This window comes from Anoplophora glabripennis, unplaced genomic scaffold (assembly GCF_000390285.2).
Source record: "Anoplophora glabripennis isolate ALB-LARVAE unplaced genomic scaffold, Agla_2.0 scaffold1, whole genome shotgun sequence".
NCBI classification, from domain to species: Eukaryota; Metazoa; Arthropoda; class Insecta; order Coleoptera; family Cerambycidae; genus Anoplophora; species Anoplophora glabripennis.
Genome location: NW_019417028.1, coordinates 1,567,768 through 1,587,522, shown reverse-complemented (window position 1 = coordinate 1,587,522; position 19,755 = coordinate 1,567,768). Strand labels below are relative to the sequence as shown.

The 19,755-nt window shown below is 31.5% G+C and overlaps 2 protein-coding genes across 2 annotated transcripts; one reads left to right on the top strand and one right to left on the bottom strand.

The window, feature by feature from the left end:
* The first annotated feature begins 7,507 nt into the window (after nt 1-7,507).
* LOC108908248 lies at nt 7,508-11,911 on the top strand. Its single transcript, XM_018712596.1, has 2 exons — nt 7,508-7,708; nt 11,645-11,911. Exons 1-2 carry the CDS (start codon nt 7,508-7,510, stop codon nt 11,909-11,911), a joined length of 468 nt encoding a protein of 155 aa, XP_018568112.1.
* A 3,892-nt stretch (nt 11,912-15,803) lies between these two features.
* Nucleotides 15,804-16,439, bottom strand: LOC108907400. Its single transcript, XM_018711457.1, has 2 exons — nt 16,158-16,439; nt 15,804-16,070 (listed from the first exon to the last, which is right to left on the bottom strand). The coding sequence occupies exons 1-2, from the start codon at nt 16,437-16,439 to the stop codon at nt 15,804-15,806; spliced, it is 549 nt and encodes a 182-aa protein (XP_018566973.1).
* Between the last annotated feature and the right edge of the window lie 3,316 nt (nt 16,440-19,755).

Here is a 19,755-nt window from a genome sequence, read left to right as displayed (position 1 = left end):
AAACAAAAAAAAAACTTTTGCATTAGTTTATTATAAGATTTTTTGTCTTGAATGTGATTCAAAGTCGTCTTAAGCAATTCCTCTTTGCGGCAAACTTCAGAGATCCCAATAATTGTAACAATCTGAAAAAATGAATCTTAAATCATTATTGTTAAGATTAGGCAGAGGAATAATTGTAAGCTACTCGACTACGTTTAAGGTAGTGCCATCAGTAATTTTAGATGTAGTCGCAAGTTCTGCCTATAAAAATAAGAAGGTACTCTTCAGAAAATGTCTATCAACTGCCAAATTTCGAACTGTTGGTTGTTATTAACTTTTAATTAAATATACGCCTATATTTTACTTATGTTTATCTACTGTAGATTACAAAATACGAAATTAACAGCTTTTAGTGTATTGTTTAATTATCTAACAGGTTGTTCATGTAAACATCTTCGTACAAACCTCTTTCATAAAATTAATATACATTTAGGAAATTAGAAGTTTCAACAAATTAATTTTGCTCTTGCCTCCTTGTCCCCTTATAATCAATATTGATATAAATTAGTTTTATTTATAGTCTCGTTTCTACCCACAAATGTTGAGAAACATGCAGCAGCAAGAGCATGTCAATTCAAACAAAACAAACATGTCTTTGGAGAAGCGTGAAAGAAATTACTATTTCACGGATCCAATAATTAAACTTGCAAACATTTTTGGCGTGGCTCCATATTACGATTTTAAGAAACGAAGGTTAACTCATAAAGGTATTTTCAAGTTGCATGGATTTTGTTTAACAGTGTACGTGTTAACAGTGTTTATAATACCCTTTTATTTGTTGCTACGCGAGAACATCGCAATGACTCCACATCTAACAGCTTTACAAATTTTTCTAATAGCAATTAGTGTACTTTTCTTTCTGGCTATAGTCTTGGGATGTTCATTCTGCGAAACAAAGTCATGGGAAAAATTGCTTAACCTATTCTCTCATTCGGAATACCACGTTCAATGTAATCGAGGATATTTTCTGAATATCCCATTCCCGTTCTTGATTGGAGGTCTCCCTGGAATATGTACATTTATATTTACTCTACTTTGTATGAGGGGCAAAGCTGGATTACCAATAACGGTATATTACATAGCCAGAAACATATGGATGTGCTTAATATACAATATTGTTACTTTGGTCAGGAATCGATATAAAACCATCAATAATACCCTTATTGATATAAGCCGTTGCACCGTAATCAAAACTAGTACCATTACAAAGTTGCAAAAGTGCCAAAGAATGTATCTGGAGACCGATAAGATTGTAGAAATGTTTAATAAGGTCTTTGGTTGGCCTTTATTGCTACTTCTTGCGGAATCTATGCAAAATATATTACTTCCTCTGGCATTCCTTACTGAACATGGTTTGAAACTTCCTGCGGAAATGGTTTTATCGAATAAAGTGTTTATTTTGAGCATACTGTTTATGTTAACGATAATGGTAAGTAATTTATCAATAATTCATCGAAGAATAAGATCTTACCAATCGGTATCGATGAGCTTTGCTTATACTGCATTGCCACTAAAGACGTTCATTTTGCGAATTGTTTGATTAAAAAAGTAAGTTTATTTCTTCAGTTAGTTGTGTTTTTATAATATCATTTCTCTAATGTTTCTAGTAATTGTGTGCAAAGATTTTTGCTGTGCTGCTTCCTTTATGAACCTATTGAGAAACCTAATATTACTTTATTTTCTATCTAAAAACGAAAGAAAGATAATGTTTTACTAATATGTTGACAGCATTTCTCCATACTCTTCCACAACCAACATAAACGTAAACTAATTTCACATATGGACCCACTTCTAGCGATAATTTTAATCGTATTACAACAGTGGACACGTCAGTGTAAACAATTGAAATGTCTCTGAGGCTCGTTGAAAGTAGTTACAGTTTCATGGATCGTATAATCAAACTAGCAAAAGTTTTTGGTGTAACTCCATACTATAATTTTAACAAACGAAAATTAACTAATGAAAGTCTGTTCAAGCTACATGGATTGTTATTAGCTGTTTAGATGCTGATAGCAACAATATTGTCCTTTTTCTTCCTACGCCAAGAAAATACTGTTATGACACCACATTTAGAAGTGTTGCAATTTGTCGTAACGGTAATTGATGTGCTTCATATTCTGGCGATAATCTTGGGATTCATTTTGGAACAATAGGTCGTGGGAAAGAATTCTTAACCTTTTATTTATTTATTTATTTATTTATTTATTTATTTAAAACAGAACACCTTAACTAAATTTTAAAAGAAAAAGACAAATTAACATTAAATATAAAAATATAAATACTACATAAAATACAGCAATCAAAATATAAATATAAAATCCAGACAAAGAACTTAAGTATAAACAATAACAGACAAATAAAACAAATAAGCTAACTAACATATACAAGATAATGATTACAATTGCTAGACAAACGATTTTATTATGTCATTCATACATAGAATGAAAAAATATATCAAATCTGTCTTCGTACATCTTGTAATTAGAAATCATTTGATATAGAGAGATGCTATTAGTAGTAGTACGAGGTGTGGATAATTGTAAAACAGAGTGAAATCTAGAATTAAGTCTAGGAACATGATATAAAATCCTTCAGACTAACGAGTCTGCATTGAAAGTCTTATTTATTATTTTAAAAAGGAATATAATTGAAAACATAATTCGCCTACGACAGAGACTATTTAAATTAAAACAAGAAAGCAATAAATCTTGAGCTGTCCATAACTAATAAAATGAATAGGCTTTAAAAATCTCCGTTATACTTTCTCTTATTGAATATTATAAATATTATAAATGGGACTGCAAACTACCGATGCATATTCAAGTTTGCAACGCACAAATGCTGCATACAATGTATTTAGAACCTTTAAGTTCTGAAAGTCCTTAGAATTACGCAAAATAAAGCCTAAATTCTTTTAAGCAGATTTGGTTACTAAACTAATGTGCTCGCCAAACGATAATCTAGTATCGAATGTAACACCAAGGTCAGTAAATGGCGTAACTGTATTTTAAAAAGTTTCACCCATTTTAGATTCAGAGGTTGATTATTATTACATGAACACCAATTGTGTAATCTGTCAATATCATCTTATAATACAGTACAAAGTAGAGGATTTAACTTCCAAGAACAACTTCAGGTAGTTCGCATAGCATTAATAAAAATAATAAATAACAGTAGTCCCAGGACTGACCCTTGCGGAACTCCTGAAGATTAATGGAATTTACTTGATTGAAAGCCTCGATACTGCACAAATTGGTACCTTTTACTAGAGCAGGGGATATACCATATGACTCCAATTTCAATGTTAATAAATTATGATCAAACCGATCGAAAGCTTTGGAAAAATCGGTATACACAACATCAACCTGACTTCCTGCATCCAAAGCTTCAGCAATAAATTGGATTTTCTCAACTAGATTTGAGGTAGTTGAACGACCACTCATAAATCCATGTCGGTACGGAGATATTGTTTTTTCAATATGAAAATACAGTCGATTGTGTAAAATTATTTCTAGGATTTTTGAGTAGTTACTTATAATAGTTATGTTGTTCTTAGTACCTTTTTTATAAATGGGGCATATTCGCGACTCTTTCCATACTTGTATTTCGAATAATATATTGGATATATCCGAAGATATATTTTGCACGTTCGTTTTCGCTGTTTATTGGAAGTTTCCTGGATTATTTTTTTTCACAATTACGTTTTACTTTATGGGAGGAATTACTAGTTTGCACATGTCTATATTCAGCTTTACCAGGCACATAACGATAGGTAGGGTTAGCACTATTACGAGAAGTTGAACGAATCTATATAGAAACGAATAAGATTGTGGGCATTTTTGGCGTAGTTTTGATAGGCCCATTTTACTTTTTCTTTCTGAATATATGCAGTGTGTTATTTTGCCTGTCTATATTAATTGAACGAGGTATAAAGCTTCATGCGGGAAGGTTTACGTCCAAAGAGCTGTTTATTTTGAACATACTGTTCGCGTTTATGACAGTGGTAAGTAATTTAATGCCCAACAATTCATTGATCACAACAGTTCATTAATGAAGAGTATTTAGGTACTCGCTTCTTCCATGTATTGAAATTACTTATATTTTTGTAATTATTACAAACTAAATGCTGCTGAACTAATAATATTTTACGAAAAACTACTTTATATTACCCAGAATGTTTAAAAAATGACAGAGAAGTTCAAATCCAACAAAAATTGGTTTGCTACGCTGTCTTTTTTAAAGCTCCTACTATACTGTAAACGGAAGTATTTAAATGTGATTTATTATAATCTTGTCCTTTTACTTTACAGACCGGCCCCACGGTGATTGCTTTTTCCTGTGACGGAGCGGTCCAAGACGCAAAAAAGTTATTAAAAAAATGCTACGTGCTATACGACAACTTACCACTCCTAGCTAGAGAAAAAGAAGAACTACAAAGGTTACAGAGCTTGCTGCGAAAGACACCCACGTTCACAGCAGCCAACTTTTTCGAAATAAAACGATCTACTTTACTTTCTCTCATTAACACCACCACAACTTATATGATCGTGGTGCTACAATTTAACTTTTTGTAAATCTATGTCCTATTTGCTCGTATAGACACCAGCTTGTCTCAGTACAGGATTATTTGAAGAAAAAATATTTTAATTCGAAAACTAGTCACATTAGTTTTCTTTTTAAATCAAATATCTACACGCACATACAATTTATTATTACAGAATCATTGTTGGGTTTAGGAATGTGGAATATTCTCTTCCAATTTAACACTTGGTCTTTGCCTTTGCTTAAATAGAGCCCAACAGCTTACATTTAGATACCTAATACCAACTAAAAACTCAAACCAGAACAAAAATGATTATTAAAATGTCAAAAAACAACATCCGTTAGAAGTGTCAGCAAACATTGATTCAAGAACAAAAGAACAAGCGTCTGAAATCTCATCAAGAAGAGGAGAACTCGGTAAATGACATAAGTGCTCAGTATAGTAACTTTACCGAGATGTTACAGTCAGCAGAAGTTCTTGACGTTTTGACGCTTATATTTTTCCATGTCTATAAGCCTTTTAAAGATGAATAACAATAAAAGTGACGAAGTATTCAGTTCTATAAAGAAGCGGATGGATTTTGGCCAGTGAGATCCAGGAAAAGGTACGAAAAGTATATAAAAAGGTAATAGTAGTAAATGAAAATGCTCTCTTAGTTTACTTAGCTAAAAGAATGAAGTTCATATGCAGTCTGTATTCAAAACAATGTTAATATCCAAGAAGAACATTGAGATTAGCAAATTTCCGAAATAATAATATATTGTTATGATTAGTATGCTTGTGTGGGTTGTTTATAATAATTAATATACTATGATCTTGCTGTGTATATGTGTATGCTGCTGTGTTGGTATGCTTTGGTTTAATTATTGTCAATTCTACCCTGGCTAGCTTTAGACTCTTCCCAGTAGTGAGATCTAGTGAGGTTAAACTTTATAGAAACCCAAACAATACACCACACTAAACAAAATATATTATTCACTTCTATCAATACTTTTATTTCATCTCAATATTTTCTAAAGAAAAAATCTGTGGGATATAATGCAAAGAAGTCTAGAGTTTTTAGTAGACGATAAGTAAATAAGTCTTTAACATAATCCTCGAATCATGATTACCTTGCTAGAAACAGCTATACTTTCAGAAACAAACGTAATATTATTGACAACACAAATCTTATTATTTCTAAATTTACTAGGACATCAAGATATTTTTTATATAAGTTTATGACTAATAAATGTTACGTTGTAGTTCTCTTATCATCAAATTTTTGGGGGCAGCAGAATAGCTGTTTGTGTATTAAGAGCGGTTTGAGCGAGAAGCTTGGCTACTTCGCGCTCGAATTACCCATAGGATTTTTTCTACATGTGTTTTTGTTAAAATGGTTACTGCAAAATAAAAATAATGAAATTTCTTTAGTACGTATTAATTATTTATTTAGATACTATCTTATCTCTATCTTACTTCTATGTGTAACAAAATATAAAATTCTTCTAACACTTCCTCCATCTTTAGTGGTGATAAGCAAGGCGAAGAAATAAACAGTATTAAATGTCTGTGTTTGATGACATATATGTAATACTTTGAAACGTTTTAATTCAGTCTTCTTCTGGGAAAATAATTAGATTTGGTGGACATTTCTAGTAGACTCTTTGAACCTTCTTAAACAAACCATTCGTTGACATGTCTTGGTAGCAGTTTTCGATGAGGGCAGTTAAGTATATTAAATTGAAATGGCGTATTGGAACATGACACAATTCTTTACAAGTAGGTATCACATAAATTATACGTTTCAAAACTTTCCATTATCTAATTGTAAGTAAAAAAAAGCGCTCGCGACTCGGAAAAGTGTAACTTTGTGCTTTCTTTTGGAAGCGCAAAGTACTCAATTGTAGAAAAAAAATATTGTACACGTCATACAGCAAGTGCACTTGCAATTGTACTTATAAATTAATTAATTAATAACTATTAGTTATTTAATAATTCTGGAATTGTGTCAATACGTAACCTTTACATCGATTTTTATATAAATAAAGACGCATCAGCAATTTAAGTGATGCAAGATAACGAATGTTAAACAATTTATAAAGGATAATTCAGTATCTTATTAACTTAAAAGCTTAAATAGAATGAACTTGTACCTCTATAAATTAGCTAATGGAACGTAATAGAAATACACATATAGAATTGCAGTGAACATCAGTGAGATGATCTAACCACCATTGCTGATTCGTGGTTTATGTAGTCAAAGATATTAGCTGTTGTATAAATTAATTGAGTAATCTCTGTCTACGTACCATGTCTTGCGGAGGAAAATGTATTTCCACAGATCCATTATTTAAACTAGCAAATATTATTGGTTTAACTCCTTATTACGACTTTAACCAACAAAAATTGACACACGTGTTTGGATTCAAGTTATACGGATTACTTTTATCAGTTTTGCAGACGACGTTAGTATTACTTCACTTTTATCGTATTGATGAAGTAGTAGTGTCCTTATCCTCCATTATGAACGCTCTGCAATATTTTATGGTATCAATATCTTCGGTTTTGTTTTTGTCCACTGTTTTGGGATTCTCATTTTGGAATATGAAGTCTTGGGAACGCTTGTTTAATTTGTTGTCTGACTCAAGATGCCGTGGTGAATGTAACAGAAACCTATTTATGAAATTCTCCTTTATGATACTTATTTTAGGAATATTACCAGGATTGATTTTTTTTAGCGTTCGTTATAATGATACAGGATTATCTTTCGCTGGGCACATTATAATTTTTCAAACTTCTAAACAAGTGATGATAAGTATAATATGTGACATCCTTCGTATACTCCGGAATAAGTATATTGCTCTCAATAAGACACTCATTGAAATTAAAGTTTGCGTTGTTATCAAGAGTATTACAATTAGAAAACTCCAAGAGGTTGGAAAGATGTACGTAGAAGCTGACAAACTTGTGGATACTTTCAACGAAGTCTTTGGTTGGCCTTTACTACTACTCCTGTGCCACTCTGTGGTTATTCTAGTATATTTTTTGGGATTCTTTACAGATAGAGACCTAAAACTTTCTACAGATGCTGATTTCTTAGATTTGGTTGCCTCTATGATAGTGGTCTACACGGTTATAACACTGGTAAGTACTAATTTTAGTTTATACAATAATGAAGACCGAAGGGTAAGATTATGAACTAGTGAAAAAGAAGCAAACATCTTTTGCTACTGACAAACGTACTTTAATATCAATTATCAGGGTGTTCCATTGAAGTTATCAAAGTTATAGCCGTTTGGGTATATCAAAATGTAATAGCAAAAATGAAACACCTAGTATTAAATGTTTTAATTTGTTGTTATACCATGATTTAGCGTTACCTATGCCCTTTACAGGTACCAAAAATCCACTTAATATCACAATCCTGGAAAGAGTTACTAGCATCTCCGCAGATCCTTGCAGCTGTCAATTTTTTTCTTTAAAAATTAGTACGTAGAATCCGAAAATGCAATAATATATAGGGTGTTCCATTTAAAATAAGAAAATTAATGTCGGCTTCCGGTATAACCAGAAGTATCATAATTCTAAACATTTTAGCTGTTGGCCCTATTGCCTTTGCCAGCTTGCCAAATTTTCTGATTTATCGGATCAGTACTTTCGGAGATATCGATAGTGGAGATTTCTGGTGGGACACTCTGTATAGTGGTTATCTTTACGTATTGATCTTTGTTAATTTTACAATATCAAGGATATGTTTTTATACCTACAAAGTATATATCATAGCTTATATGTCATTGCTACTCAATATCTATTGACGAATGATCTTATCCATTTACGAGATGTTGTGGGTATAATTCAATGCTGATCGGGGCACTAGTTCGCAGAGAAGTTGCATTCCAAAAAATCGCTAGTTAATTAAATAAGATCTTAGAAACCTCTGTTTCAGTTCAAACCAAGAAGCACCACCAAATTTATTTATAACATGGTAGATATATTAACCACATTATAAAGAATAATAATTTAGTCCGTTATTATTTTAAAAGCTTAAGAGAAAGCCACGTCAGCTTGGTTTAATTTAAAAGTAAACTAATGGAAACTAAAAGTGTTCACTTAGATATATAATTACAGTGAACAACAATATTAGCCATATGGGAAAACTACCACCTTCCATTCGTATACCATCATGACCTATTTATTGGATTAGTTTGCTAGTTTATGTTATACCAACTAACACCATGTCTCTAGAACTCAAAGACCCAATATTTAAACTAGCAACTATTTTTGGTTTAGCTCCCTATTATGACTTCAACCAACAAAGGTTGTCCTTTACAAATCAGTTCAAGATGTACGCATTATTTTTATCAGTTCTGCTGACGACGGCAACCCTTGCATGTTTTTATCATTTCAATGAAGAGATAATTTCGGGATTTTCACTTAGGATGAGTTTGCAATATTTGCAGACAGTAATATTTTTGCTTTTATTATTGGTCACTATCTTGGGATCTTCATTTTGGAACATGAAATCATGGGAGCAGTTGTTTAATTTGTTGTCTAAACCAGAAATCCATGTCAAATGTATCAGACAACGTTTTTTGGGATTCCCCTTTTTTACACATATTTTATTAATTCTCCCTGGAATCATTTTGTTTGTCCATACTTATACTACTACAGGATTCATTGTAGCTGGATACAGTTTAATGCTTCTAACTTCTAAACAGCTGATCATAAGTTTGATGTACAATCTCATTTATTTACTACGAAATAAATATAATGCTATTAACGATACTCTTATCAGCGTTAAATCTTGCACGGTTATTAGAAATAGTACGTTTAGAGATCTGCAACAAATTAGAAAGATCTATGTAGAAGCTGTCATGTTTGTGGACACCTTCAACACAGTTTTTGGTGGGTCTTTACTGCTACTCATGGCCCAATCCGTGACTTCTCTATTATTTCTTTTGGCCTTGCTAACAGATAATGGTCAAAATATTTCTCTAGACACAGTTGTGATTGATACAAATGTGACGAAGTTGGTTGCGTTCTATACATTGATGGCAATGGTAAGAACTAGTTTTAATTTTTAAATGAAGGAGTAAAAAATAACGTCTTAAAGAAATAAAATTGTTACACAAACGGAAATTTTATTGACAAACTTGACTTACTGCATTGTAAACAGCTAATCGGTTGATTAAGTGGGACGATGCAGACTCGGCCTAAGGTTCGAGTAATATAGTCCAACCAAATTACACTTGGAGAAAAAAAAATTGTTACCTGGACATTTATAAGTGGAAATGGTAAAAGGGCTTATAATAAACCTAAAAAAAATAAATGCGTGAGTGGGGTTGGTGGAGGGTTGATTTGGGGGGTTGAAAAGTTATGAAAAATTGTATCATTGGAATTTCTGGCAAAAGTTGACGTCAAACGAAAAAGTATTATCCGATACAACTTTTGTAGAGGTCATTTTTTAACATAACCTCAATATTTCCGAGAAAAATGCGAAAAATTTAATTGTAACGAAACTTGGTGAAAGTATACCTTCCTGTGTCTCAAATAACCACAAATTTTTTTAGATAATAAAAATCAAAAAGTTTCTGATATTCATTTTTTTCGGCCTGAAACACTTTTTTTCAAAGAAAAATTCTACTTAGAAAAATCAACGTACAGAGTTCTGCCGTAATTATTATTTTCGTTTTGATATATACTTTTTGGTGAATTAAAAAAATCTGTAGTCACAGTTCAAAAACATGCTCAAAAATGCAAAAAAAAATAAAAAATTAAATGCAACAGTGAATTTTTCAGTTATTGTTGATAACTTGTTTAAACTAAAAAACATTCAAAAACTGATTACACCATTCAATTCTACGGAAAAAAATTAAAAAATAACTGTCTCATTGTTTGACCCAAAACATTATTTTTGTACAGTAGGTATTGCTATAAACATCTAAGTCGAATTACAAATGTACAAATGATAAATTATCTCTGGATGATTTGAGATTTCAACAATACAAAGTATTAACTGCAAAATCTACTGTTAACGCGAAATCCGAAAACCCGAAATTTTGCAAAATCGTTTTATTTTTTTCTGGCTTTATTTGAAAACGAATTTTAAATAAATTGCATATTTACATTGCCACTTTTTTCGCTCTATCCAATGGCGTCAACATTTTTACAATCCGACGTTTCGTCTTCGAGGGGCCATCATTAGATTCATTTTTTTTTAAATATGTTTGCTATTTTTATGACAAAATCTAGTCATTTTTAATTCTGAATTAGATGATATTACTATTGTAATCACCTAAAAAGGTTTTTAGCCATCATTTAAAATTTTTCACTATTCGACTTATGTACAATACTGTCCAAAAATAAAGTTTTGGCTCAAACAATCAGATAGTTTTTTTTTTAATTTTTCCATACAATTGAATGGTGTAATCAGTTTTAATTTTTTTAAAAATTAAACAAATTATCAACAATTACTGAAAAATTCATTGTTGCAAGTCATTTTTTATTTATTGCATTTTTTGAGCATGTTTTGAACTGTGATTACAGATTTTTTTATTTCACCAAAAATTATATGACAAAACGAAAAAATTATCACTGGCAGAACTCTGAACGATGTAGAATTTTTCTTTGAAGAAAAAGTGTTTCAGACCGAAAAAAATAAAACGGAATCTTCTTAATTTTTTTATCTAAAATAAATTGCGGCTATTTAAGACACAGAAAGGTATACTTTTACCAAGTTTCGTCAAAATTAAATTACTTTTGCGGAAATGAGAAATAAAAAACGAAAAATCAGAAAAAAACCTGTTTTCGCATTTTTCTCGGAAATTTTGAGGTTATGTTAAAACCTCTACAAAAGTTGTAGATTTTTGCCAACCCTCCACCAACCCCGCTCACGGATTTATTTTTTTTTCGTTCATTATAAGCCCCTTTACCATTTCCACTTATAAAAGTTCAGATAACAATTTTCTTCTTTTTTCCCTCTAAATGAGTTATTTCGATCGGTCTAATAATTCTTGATTAATTTTCTTGAACACATGACCACAGTTTGCTTGGGAATTAATGATTGCCTCTTATTTTTAGTTTGGACCTATATTGATAACCTTCGCTTGCGATTCGGTGGTTCGTGAAGCCAACAAGCTGCTGAAGATGTGCTACAACATGCAGGTGCATCTGCCGCTGTTAGCCAGAGAAAAAGAGGAACTGGACAGGTTAACTAACTTGATCCACAATAACGGTCCTAAATTCACAGCGGCTAACTTTTTTGAAATAAAACGTTCGACCTTACTCTCTATTATTGCCACCACGACAACCTATATGATCGTCATATTGCAGTTTAATTATTTATAGATTTATCCACTTGCTATGATACAAACCATAAATTATATTGATACACGTGTTAGAACGTCTCACGCAATATTTGTTGGTTTTCCGTCTTTGAAATTACACTCCCCCGCCACAAATAAGTTTACGTCTGAGACCGCTCCGTCCACGAATGTACACTGGACGTTTTTTCTCGATCTAGCCTAGCTCTGCCTTTGTCAGAAACACAAACTTATTCGTGTCGGTCTGTATCTACAGTTATATTGAAATCTTGCACAACTGTGGCACTGTTGACTATAATTACCAAGTATTCTGCAATTTGAGCTCTGTTTAGTCCGACCGTAACCAAGTCTCTTTTTTCTTAATAAATGTAATTTGTTACTTGCATATTTTTCCTGGTGTGTTTTTTAAAAAATTATAGAAGTTTAAAGTGATTGTAGCACTTGCAAAAATCAGTGGTACGGGAAATACCAAACTTTAATGAAAGTAATATTTAAGTAATTGAAAAGTTTATTTCGGTCAAAAGCAGAAGAATGAAACTTCACTATAAAAAATATTATTGTGTACATTTTCCCCATACTTTAATAGTACTTAAAATAAAATTACCCAATTATATTTGATTTTTTTTTACTTACCTTGTATCTCAATTTTTCCGATTTTCCTGGAATAAAAGTCACCACTGGGAAAGAAATAATAATCGATAACAGTTATAGTTTGGAAACTCTCGGTACTCCTGCTCTGATTTTATTGCAACCTTTACAAAATGCTAATTATGGAGCAAACACATTAAAAACACGATATAACAGTTCAACTAAGATATTATTTAATCAATAAAAAAGTGATTTTTTTTGTAAGCGTTCAGCTTTTAGTCGCCATTAAAGGCTGAATTTTTTGCATTTGCATTTATTTTTCAAGCAGGGGTAAATTCTATGGATACAGCACAATTGGGAGCACTTTACTAAAAGACCTAGCGGTATTATTGGGAATTTCAATAAACTTGTCTAGAAATACATTCTCCCGATACTTTATGGCACTGTTTATGATATTTGGATTTAAGGTCACACAGTTGTATACCGGTTACCTCACCAGGATCTGGCCAAGTATATCATGCCCGATTCCGAGTCATGGGTTTTGGGTGATATGACTGCAATGGAAGGTGTTCCTGTTAGTGTAATTAGAGAGACATTGTACAAATTCAACTTGGTGTTACGAGAGAGTTGCTATTGGTAAAAACAGCGCGCATTCTACATAGACAACTTGCTTACGGATTACGTGGTGGCTACAAAAGGTTATTCTTTAAACTGTCTCAAGCTTACTTCTATGGGTTCTTACTATTCCATTATAATGAGGAAAGGTGTTCCTTTCTATGAACACTTTAACAGCATTATAGACCTTACTTTTGAGGCGGGGTTCTTGTCGAAATGGTCAAACAGTATCATGGAACCTACAGTCACGTTTGTTAACTCTAACAATGCTAAGATTCGGTACAAGAACTTGCAACCCATTTTTTACTTTTTCATAGTGGGCAATCGGTTTCTTTTGTCGTTTTCCTTGCTGAACTCACTTTAAAATTTTTTAAAAATTGAATTATCCTATGCTATGCGACTATGAAAGAAAATATAATTTTAATTTAAAGTTTCGGACAAAATCTGTGTATTTTGTTGTTATAAAAAAATGCAAAAAATAAGAAAAAATTATTAAATGTCAGTGCACCCAAAACCAAACCTTGCAACACAACAGGTTCCCAGCAGAGCTACGATATACGGATACATACAATAGAAGATTCCTAGCATCTCAGATTATCACTTTAGGATTTTTAAATTGTATTTAAAATATATTTTAAGAAGTTTAATATTTTACTGTGTAATATTTTACCCATCTTCCCCTACATCGCTTATGCAGAATTTTGAAAATATATAATAGTATTTATTAAGAATGCTTTAAATAATACAACGCGGATTAAAAACTGGAATCAATTCCTTTATAAATTAAATGGCAGTATAAAAAAAATGTTGACATAAATAGAACTAAGACTAAAGTATAATGGGATACAACGTCAACTACTGATCCCACTGTCAACATTCCCATCAGAAATAGGCTAATCAATTTGAACATCATTTGATTGGTAATTTTTTGTAAGTTGTAATCATAGTTATAGTACAAAAATATTCCCTAGGTTTAGTAATTGATGTTATAATCCTAGAATACGTATCGTTTGATTTTTGAACAGCATTTCTCTAGTAGATAATTGGCAATGCTTCTTATTATCATCACCGAAAGTTCAATTAATAATAATTCCCCTTAAAGACAATTTTTCTCTTAATGAAATTGAATTAAATTATATATTGCCAGAATACGCTATTACTTGTATTCTCTTTTATATGTTTTAAGTGTCAGCAATGCTAATGGCAAATAAATGAAAATTTCCTATTAGCCATATAGAATAAAAAGCTTTTAGTGGCAAGTATATACACGTAGAAAATAAATTAACGCCAATAATGATTGATTTTAAATTGTCAATCTAAAGTACTTTATCTTTGTTTCACCATCTTTTACATATCACGCATTTAACTCGTTAGAAGCAATAACATTTGTCTAATAATTTTTTTCGTAAACCCATTTAAAAATAATTTTCTCAAAATTTTCAATTTTTGCTACCCACCATACGTCGAACCGCTGGTCTGGGAATAGATTTCAGCAAGCCAAGTATGTTTTTTTCATATACGATAAATTTGAATAAATTATTTTTAATTTTGTTTGTAATTAATTAATTAATTATTGTTAACCTATCTATGAAACATAGCAAACATTTATATTGACATCAAACAATTTGTATGGCTTCATCTGATGAGAATTTTAGACCTAATATGAATTAGCTCAGTATCTTTTAAGTTAAAAGTACAAAATCTACCGTTAAAAAAATATATAATTCAAAAATCTATAATTAATTCCTAAAAACTAACAACATTGCTCTCTTTAATTATGTTTATCGCAATAATTTTTTTCTATTTGATTTATATACTATAAATACCTTATTGTAGAAGCCACCTCAAATTGCCGATAATAGACTGGAATTGCTGGTTTATGTACAGGGTGTCCGAGGAATAAGTGCCAAAATTTTAACCAGACATTTCACTTTTGTTGTTAACTTACCTGATTCTCTCTCGATGACATTTTTCACTGAGGGCCTTTTCACACCTGCCGGAACCAGGTATTAAGGAACTAATTTTTTTCCGACAATTCGATGAGCAATACACAATTGACTACCGGTTCCAGCAAGTGTCAAAGGCACTGAAAAGGCTTTGGGCAAGATCTTTTTGCTCTGATCTCTTTATCGTATATTCTAAGCCTGAGCTTGAACTCGCAACAATTTATAACAACGTTTATATTGAATGTAAAATGCTTATTTGTTAATTAATATTCTATATTATTGGTTTGGTTACATGAGGTACACTATACACAAAACAGTATGATATATGGAATTGCTCAAAGCATACTACATAGCAGGGTTGACGTTCGATCGCACCTCTTGACGGATCCGCCAAAATTCCATTGTGGATTTTTACATTTCGTGCGCTCTTAGAACGAAGAGATTTCTGCTTTTCCTTCAGTGAACATTTATTGTTAGCTTTTAAATAGTGGAGTGAAAAGGGTCCTAAGAAACTCGAGTGTGCGATCACCGATTGAAAAACGGGATGAGCTGTGCAATGACTATTACAATTGTGCTTGTTCACACTATTCTGATATTAGTTCTAGTCCTATTTAGTTCAGTATAATCTAATAATCTTCTAGATAAGATTCAACAGACGAACCTAGAGAAAGCTACTACATCAACTACCTAATTCAAATTTTGTGTTACTTCTCGTAAGCACTAAATAGCAACTTACCTACCGGCAAAAGGATTGACTTAAATCTACATTTACATAAAATTAAACTGTAGTATAACGATTGTGTAAGTAGTAGTTGTGGCAAGTAGTGCAAGTATAGTAGGCCGTCTTATCTCGAAGAATTCAGCAGCTTTGAAAGATACACGTTTGTTTCCTATTCTTTCACGTAGCTTTTGTATTTCCTCTCTTTCCATGGAAAACGGTGGTAGATCGTCTTCTATTTTATAGCAAAGGCTTAGCAATTTGTCTGACTCCTGTGTAACGGAATCGCAGCAAGCTATCAGTATTATAGCACCCAACTAGAAAACAAATAAAGATTCCTTGTCAATAAAACACATGTTTTTAATAGAAATTTCAGTGTTTATGTTTTCCGCCAGTACACTTACCTCTTCCAAAACTGCTTTTGTAACGGACATAATAATAATATTTTCCGTTATGACATTGCCTCCTTCAGATTTAAATCTACGTTCAGTGAGCAAAGCTACACAGTACACCAGATGTACGATGGACTCGGCAAAGTAAAACAACATAGGCCACCCAAAAATATCATTGAAAGCATCCACCGCTTTATCCGTCTCTGTATAAACCGCTACAATCTTTTTTAATATATTTTCTGCATCGCTGTTGACCACGCTAAACGTTTTAATGGTTTTAACCAGTTCGTTCATGTTTCTATAACTCTTTCTGATTAGAAGCAGAGAAGAAATTATTAAATACGTAGTTAGTGACTTGCTGTAATAAAAAAGTATGTTGGTTGCGAAGAACTTTTTCAAACTGCCAAAGACGTAGGATTCGTATAGTATGGCAGTCACCAAATAAATATTTTTTATAATGAAGAAGAGAGATGGTAAACTCAGATAGGTGTGTAATCTAGATACGGCTTTAAAACTATTTAAAAAGATTATACCATGTAATCGGTTGATTAATTCCTGCCATGTCTTCCTTTTCGAAATGGATGCTCCCAAAACAAGTAATGAATATGAAATTAATTTCGTCGATTCCACGAATACATCTAGGCCTATCAAAAGAGGAAGCGGTGTATCCTGGTAACGTGAATAAGTTGACGCGTAGGTATACCATATCGTGAAAATGACAAAGAATATCGTTCGGACTGTCTTTTTTTCTTTCAATTTCTTTGTTTCTAAATCATATTTCGGGAATATGCCAAAACATTGCGATAGTTTAACTATCCGCTTGGGGAAAACACAGTAATCGTCACTGTTCTTCACCGACATGTTTTCTAACGCGAGCACCAACAATAATTGTTATTTTCTAACGGTATCTAAATTAGTAACACATTTCCAATAACATTAAAGAAAATGAATGTCCAGTAGACTAAATAATTTTACTAATATAAATTGCGTATTGTACCACTTTTTTAATTTGAGATAGTGAATAGAATAGTGAATAGTGGGAAGTTCTTTAATTCTCCTAATGGTTATTGACTGAAAATTACAAATGCTTTGTGTGGTAATTTTAATAATGTTAAGTAACGGATAAGGGCAAAAAGAACACCATGTTCAAATATTAAGGAAACAAATATTTCGTAAAATTGTTAGGCTTAACTTAAAATTAAAATTGATTATTTACAGGTATTCAACGTTTCTATAAAAAAAAAGACAAATCATTGTCACATTCCAAAGATGTAGACTTTATTTGTTTTCTGTTACAATCTAAATGCTTTTACATTGTATCCAACAAATTCATAAATAAGCTACAGTACTGAAAAAGATTATACAAAACATAACAAAATAAAATATAATAATTTTTGTAAAATAAAACAGTAAATTACAGAGGGTATTATTAAATCAACAAAGCTCGAAATAATAATCCAGGAACGTTAGACATAAAAAGACGGAATAAGCGAATTTTTTTACCCTGACATTTTTTTATAGAAATCTGAAGGTTTTGAGGTTAAAAAACATTATGTCACACATACAATTTTAATATTATTATTATTATTTTCTATAAAAAATCTCAGAGTAAAAGAATTCGCTCAATTTTCCCTTATTTTGTTGGACTATAACGTATTTGTGTTGATTTGTTATTTGGATGGTGTTTTTCTTTTAAGCACGTTTAAGTGTATTTAATCAATACTTTTAGCAAAATGTAGTGTATTCAAGTGAGGATTTACGTAATGGTGGTACTATATCAAAAGTTATAGTTTATTGTGTTTATTGTAACACGAGTAGCATTGCATAGCAGATATATGCTGTCAGTAAATACTACAGTGAAGTCAGCAGTGCTCAATATGTTTTCTATTTCGAATCTCTAATTTTAAATTAGACTTCCTAAGTCTTTCGTAAAAAAAACCGCTGTTTTGAACATTCTTCCAGTATTTTTAAAGTGACCTAAGGGCGCCGTATTCTTTAAATAATGTTTTCCACAAAGACAAACAATTTCAAACAATTAATAAATGAATAATCTAAAGCTTATCAAATAATAGGAATGTTATGTCATGCCATTTGAGTATTTTCAAAGACGCCGCAGTAAAACGAATAAACAGGTGCAAAAAACGATCAAACCATCAAGGTTTTAGGTACCGAATCTACGAAAATACTAACTTTTTTATATATAACTCCACATGTAAATATTCTTATAACATTTACTTGCTTAGTCCTACATATAAAATTGTTTACTTTTATTTATAAGTACGTGAAAATAATTCTTAAAATGTGGGGTTAGGATAACAGCAAACGCATGTTTTGCAAACGCTTTTTTTAGTTATTATTTTATTTGAGTAAATTTAAATAGTAACAATGAATAAACAGAACATCAAGGATTTTATTTTTGTGCTTACTTTTGTTCTACACGTTTTACTTTTCAAGATTTCAGTACCTAAAAACGCCAGAAAATTGACTATTTCTCGGCCAGGGATATGGCCACCTTAATATATTTAATATCATAGAAAAAATTACATAGTAATACCGCAAAAAAGAAATCTAATATATTAACAACAACGAATAATAAAGCATGCATGATATTCAAGGTAAATAGAAAATATTTGTAATCTACTACGTTTAGAGTAAATATTAATTTCAAATTTTCGTGTCTATTAAGATGTTGATGTGACATTTTGCAGGTAAGTAAACTTTCATATTGACCAAAATGGTGCACACACGATTACATACAGAACTTGCCACATAAAATTCTATTATCTATTTCTACATCTTTTCAAAGCCTTCTAAACTGACTATTTAATTTGAAAAATATTTGATGCAGTCATTGAAAATCTATTCTTCTACTTAAGTTTTTTCTTTACTTGCAAAAAAGTTTCAATATTTTTATGTAAGTCGATATTTTTTCGTTACTGTATCGAGTGTTTAAAATTGGTTATGGCAATAATAGCTTTGTTTCTAGAAACAGTTTCATTGTTGTCAACGAGGCCATTCGTTTCTTAAAACTGAGTAGTTAATTTAGACGACCTTGAAAAAATCTACAAATACGTGGATAGATTTAAATGACGTGCCCTGTATATCTCTGTAGTGAAAGTAAAAGTCAAACAGTATATAACATGCACAAAATAAGTTAAGAAGTATCTAGGAACTAGTAAACTGTAACATAATTATGATGTATGTGGCAAGGGTAGCAAACATTGCGAGAATAGTAGATCGCCTTATCTCGAAGAAACCAGCAGCGTTGAAGCAAACTTTGTTGTATTCTATTATACCGCATAATCTCTGTAATTCTTCTTTTTCTACGGAACAGTGCGGTAGATCATCCTGTACTTTGTAGCATTTTGTCAATAATATATTTGACTCTCGCATAGCCATATCACAAGTGAATATTAATATTACAATGCCACACTAAAAATAAGCAGAGGTTTAATACTGGCACTCCAATACATATGCAGTGTGATCAGTGGCGGCTCGTTGTATGAAGCAAATGAGGCCAGGCTTCACTGTAAAATTTTGATCTCACTTGTTAATTATTATTAAGTAAATATATCACTTTGATTTTTTTTCTGTTACTTAATTTTATTGT

Bases quoted from the DNA above. Each gene is read 5' to 3' on its own strand.
- LOC108908248 (XM_018712596.1), top strand. From the start codon at position 7,508: ATGTACGTAGAAGCTGACAAACTTGTGGATACTTTCAACGAAGTCTTT. The intron at 7,709-11,644 runs GTAAGTACTAAT...TCTTATTTTTAG, and splicing joins TCTACACGGTTATAACACTG to TTTGGACCTATATTGATAAC.
- LOC108907400 (XM_018711457.1), bottom strand. From the start codon at position 16,439: ATGAACGAACTGGTTAAAACCATTAAAACGTTTAGCGTGGTCAACAGC. The intron at 16,071-16,157 runs GTAAGTGTACTG...TTTGTTTTCTAG, and splicing joins CAAAAGCAGTTTTGGAAGAG to TTGGGTGCTATAATACTGAT.